General features: G+C 40.3%; 1 protein-coding gene across 1 annotated transcript in view; it reads left to right on the top strand.

Moving 5' to 3' along the window:
- The first annotated feature begins 1,315 nt into the window (after positions 1-1,315).
- tfr1b (transferrin receptor 1b) overlaps positions 1,316-5,247 on the top strand; it is a 13,321-nt gene continuing 9,389 nt past the window's right edge. Inside the window, exons 1-8 of the mRNA XM_035657099.1 lie at positions 1,316-2,096; positions 2,348-2,549; positions 2,838-3,018; positions 3,826-3,963; positions 4,426-4,510; positions 4,654-4,779; positions 4,877-4,972; positions 5,075-5,214. Of these exons, the coding sequence (XP_035512992.1) occupies positions 2,064-2,096; positions 2,348-2,549; positions 2,838-3,018; positions 3,826-3,963; positions 4,426-4,510; positions 4,654-4,779; positions 4,877-4,972; positions 5,075-5,214 (1,001 nt within the window). The 5' untranslated portion in view covers positions 1,316-2,063. The remainder of the gene's footprint in view (positions 2,097-2,347; positions 2,550-2,837; positions 3,019-3,825; positions 3,964-4,425; positions 4,511-4,653; positions 4,780-4,876; positions 4,973-5,074; positions 5,215-5,247) is intronic.

Raw genomic sequence — 5,247 nt, 5'->3', positions numbered from 1 at the left:
TGAGGACCACAGGCAACCCATGCTGGATCTTTTTGAGGTTGATTCTGAGAGTTGAAAAGAGTGTTGATGATTCATTGAACAGTTAACACAAAAGGCTTTCTTCTTATATGATTGTGAACTAAATATTTATTGGTTTTGGGCTGTTTGTAAAAATGCAATATATTGTAATCTATAATGTCAAATGAATTGTTTAAGTCTTTCTATCTTTCTATTTATTTTCTTTGCCATGAGCTAAAATCTGTATACTCTCACAGATATTATCAATCGAGGAAGAAGCCATTGTTATTTTCAGCTTTTTCAGTAATGAGGAAACGTGTCATTTAACCAGAACTGTGTTGCATCACTTTCCTCCTCAACAGTATGAGGGAGGAGACTCGTACTGTTGAGGAGTATGAAAGGATTGGGGCGTGTGTGTGTGTGTGTGAGAACAAGCCCTCTTTAAGCTGTGACTGATGCCTCAGCGTAGTCTGCCACTGACATGTTTATAAATGAAACAAAGCTTACAGTGAGGGTATTGTTATGGTGTGAAAATAATACCAGAAGGTCACCTTTTCCAAGTCTTATCCATCTTTGTAAGTGTGTGTGTGTGTGTGTGTGTGTGTGTGAAGTGAAGGACAAACCAGTTCTTGGACATTCCTTTAAGACATTTGACATTTGCATTGACATATAACATTTATCACTGATTAAATGTCTTTTTATGTATAATTATTATTTTATCTAATCATTTGGCCCATAAAGTGTAGAATAATAAAGTAATGTGCATTTATTAGATAATCTGATGAATTTGCCCAGTTTATCAGATTGCAACACGTCATTCTTTGCTCATTTTAGTCAGCCGTTGACAGTCGGAACATAATGTGGAAAAAGAGTCTTCTTTTTCCAATTTGCATAAATGTTATTCACAGGTTTTTCAGAGGTGATGCATAACAGTGGATTATAGGTAATTTACACTTAACATTAATTTGATTTTACATTTCCATGTCGTGATCCAAAAATATATACAGTATATATTAAAAAAGATATTGACATTAATATGACTGATTGACGTCACTAATCATGAGTGTCTCACAATGTATCGTAATGGTTTTAATTATTTGTAATTATCGATTAGTCTACTGATTATTTTCTCGACCAATCAGTTGGTCTCTAAAATGTCACAAAATGTGAAAATTGTCTCTAAAGTCCAAAGTAATAGCTTCTTTCAACCCAAACTCCTAAGGTATTCAGCCCTACTATCACATAATACAAAGCAAATCCTCACAAGCAAGAACGTGGTAAACTTTGGCGGTTTTGTTTAAAAAAAAAAAAAAAAAGAAAAAACCTTTTAATCAATGTAGGTACTTAAAAATAAAAATAAAAATGTACGAAACAGGATTAATCTGACAATAATTTGAATATTTTTTCTTGTTTTGTTTGACCAAGAGTCCAAAGCCCGTGGGTTTAGGTGTCACAATGACATAAAACAGAGAAAATAATATCTGTTAATAATTTGAACAATCGTTTCAGCTCTGCATTTTCCATTTGGTGTTACAATATTTATCTACAGGAAATAGTTTAACAGTGTACAGTAGTAGTGGATCCTAAAATCCTTTTTTGGGAAAATCAATAGTTAAAGTAATAGTTAATGGATAGAATATAAAATGTATATGAACGTTTGTTTTGTCATATTCAGCAAAATAAATACAAATCATGATGCAAAAATGTTATAAAACTCCAATATTGCCATTAACATTTGCAGCTAAACTAGTTCAAAACACACACACACACACACTTTGGACTATATAAAATAATGTTTTTGGGTCCAGCCTCGGCGAATAACAGTCCGCCTGTTTACAGAGAGAACTCCGCCCTGCAGACCTACAGGAACCCTAAATGTTCGTCTGAATAGCAACTCTGTCAGAAACCTGACTCGCCACACTTCCTCTGCCCTCCTCCCCTTCCGCCCTTTCCTCCCTGATTCCCTTGGGCTGTCATCTCTCCCTCTGCTTTTGCTTTCCTTATTTGCAACTCACGGTCTTCTCCGTCTTCCACTCTCTGTTTTTAGAATACCAACAACGGCAACGATGGATCGATTCAGGTCTGCGTTTAACAGCATGGTGAGTGTTTGTTAATCATATTTAGAGTTTTGACACTTTGTGTACATGTTTTTTTATTATTTTTGTATCTAAAAGTGAACTGATTAAATGTAGAATAACGTCTAGTGCTCCGTTTCACGTCTGCTATCCAAATAAACCTCTTTAATAATTGGATCTTTGTAACGTCTTGGCCGCCCGTCGTCCTCCCGTGCAGCTGTGGGATCAGGAACACATTGCTCTCATAGTTTCCGCTCTTATCTTTCCCCCTCTAGATTAAAACTGAGCGGTACAGCAGGTTCACTCTGCAGCCGGCGGTGGACGGAGAGAGACACGTTGAGGTCAAACTGTCTGATGACGCCACAGACGCTGAGGGTCAGGATGGGGGCTCTCCGAGCTTCAGGCCAGCGCCTCCGCATCAACCCCGCCGTAACATTTGCTACCTGGTCTTGGGAACCCTGCTGATATTTGTTATCGGTAGGATACACTCCTCATTGTCCTATCTTAAGTCATTTTTTATGTCAGTATGCCCATCTCGCAGTCTAAAGACTCCTTAAAGCAGACCTGTCCCTGATCACCAGAGAGGTCTGGATGGTTCGTAACCTGCAACAGATCAGAGATTTTCAAATTGGTTCTTTGACGCACGGGAAACCAGTGCAGAAATCTGAGAACTGCAGGGTTGAGGACTTTCTCTGTTTTAGTGAGTTTACCAGTAGCTGTTAGCTGCTCTATTCAAACCAGTTCTCGTGTCTGTTTGTCCTCCAGGCTACCTGGTCGGCTTTATCAGCCACCGTAAACCTCGGGTGGAACTGGTGAACTGTAGCACGGAGCTGGACACCGAAACTGAGAAGGCGACAGCTGTTGTTGAAGTTCAGCTGACCTGGAAGGACATCACCAACCTCCTCATGCAGAAACTCACCAGCCAGGCCTTTGACAAAACTCTGAGGTACACTGTTCATGTACACACCCTCAAACCACAATTTATGTATTCCTACTGAAGGTGAAGCAAGAAGAGAACACACCATACAAAGCAAACACCTAGCAATCAAACAAACCAATTCTTTAAGAAGTAAATGATTCATGTTAAAAAAAAAAAATAAGGATAGTCCTTCCAAAGTAAATCCAATGTCACTATGTCAATAATTTCTACCAGCCAGGTACGGGTTTGGGCTGTTCAGCTGCTTGTGAGAGGGAAATGAATAATAAAAATTAATTAACTGGATGAGAGGGTTCAGAGAACATTTTATTTTTTTAGAGTATTATGCTGCAGACAGTCTGAGAATACAAATGAGGCAGTGGATGGGGGGGGGGAGGTTACAATGAGTTGATGATTATGTAAGAGATAATACCCAACAAGTTTCATGACTGTAATAGATGACGCTGACCTAAAAAACTACCCACAAAACCACCCACATCCAAGTGGAGATGGAAGTGAAAATTTTTTTGCTTTTCACTTAGCAACTATTTATCTATTTTTTTTTTTATTTATTTATTTTTTTTAAATGGTTACACAAATAACTCAAAGTCCAAGCCTGGGCTGGGAGATATTTTCAAAAAAGTAAAATCTTTGTTTCAAGCTTGGTGAGAGGAGTCATTTTTTCCTCGACACAACGCAACAAACTTTCATGACAAAGCTCAGTATCTGTCATTCTGAAAGGCCTTCTCTTATCCTCATGAGTCATTGTGGACTGTTTTTCTCTGAAGTCATTTCAGAAGACTCAACTGAGACAAAGTTGTGTTTGTTTGCCTGCAGGGACTTTGATCTGCCCAAACGTTCTGCGGGAAGCGAGGAAGATATGAAACTGGCGAACCTCGTGTTTGGCGAATTTAAGACACTGGAAATGGATCCATGGACTGACATCCACTACGTTCAGCTGCAGATGCCAGACAGGTAGAAGCAACACATTTTTTTTGCTGTACTGATCATTTTATTTTATTTTCCTTTTTAAAAGGTCACAGTTTGGCATCAGTTTGGCTTATTGTCAGCGACATTACTCAAAATGAAGGGGAGTCGTTATGCATGTCCCCGATTTGATTGGGTGCCTTACTCATTCATGGAGACCTACTGGAGAGACGCACACTCACCATGCACCTGCAAGTGTAACAAAAGCCAAAATGGACACAAATAAGAGTAATGTATAAATGTAATCCTCGCAAAAGATGTACAGGCGAGAAATAAACGCATCAGTTCATTCCGATAACTCAGGTAAAGGCTGCACTGAAGCAACAAACACTGTAGGCTGCTTTAAAGGGAGAGAGACATTCCCTTAGACAGTGACAAGACAAAAAATATTGGTGTAACGAAAAACAAATTGATGATATTCTAACAAGTTTTTGTCCCTTTTATTGGCAGCGAGCATCCAAACCGCATCCTTTTTGGTTCGGATGACTTCAAGCCGACAGGGTATCTGGCCTACAGTGCTACTGGGAAAGTCCAGGCAAGTCACACTTTTATAATTAAGTTTGCCCATCAGCTCTGTGGCAGAGTTAAAAGTCTTTTATGCCCAGTAAACTGTGGCCATTTGTTGCTTTTAGCTCTGTTGAATGTAGTGGCCTGTCTGATCTGAGCCTGTGTTTTTAGGGGAAGCTGGTGTACGGCAACTACGGCCGCCAGGAGGACCTGGATGTTCTGCAGAAGAACAGCAGCATTGAGCTGAAAGGCAGCGTGTTGCTGCTTCGGGCTGGAAACATCAGTTTTGCAGAGCAGGTGTGTGCTGATGTTACACCCTTGGATGCTTCGTGTCACTTTTCTTTTTTTTTATTCTCCAGGAACTTAAACTAAAAGCTCATTGTCTTGTCTTCAGGTTGATAATGCTGCCACGAAGGGGGCCTCTGCTGTTCTCATCTACCCCGACGTTAAAGATTACGACTATGTGGCAGACACAGCACTCTATGGACATGTAAGTTTGCACTCAACTGTTTGTCGCATGGTGCAAAAATAACCAATAGCCTTGGTACAACATGGTATTGTGTCTTGATTTTTGCGTTTGTCCCCCATTCAGGTCCATCTGGGTTCAGGGGACCCCTACACACCTGGATTCCCCTCCTTCAACCACACCCAGTTCCCCCCAACAAAATCGGCTGGCCTCCCCAAAATCCCAGCCCAGACTATCACCGCCGAAATGGCCAGAGCTCTTCTACAGTAAGGCCCCCTGCGCCCACACACACACACACA

Source organism: Morone saxatilis, unplaced genomic scaffold (genome assembly GCF_004916995.1).
Source record: "Morone saxatilis isolate NCDOM2014 unplaced genomic scaffold, NCSU_SB_2.0 Contig0, whole genome shotgun sequence".
NCBI classification, from domain to species: Eukaryota; Metazoa; Chordata; class Actinopteri; family Moronidae; genus Morone; species Morone saxatilis.
The sequence above is the reverse complement of the archived record's forward strand: the minus strand, read 5'-3'. Positions and strand labels throughout refer to the sequence as shown.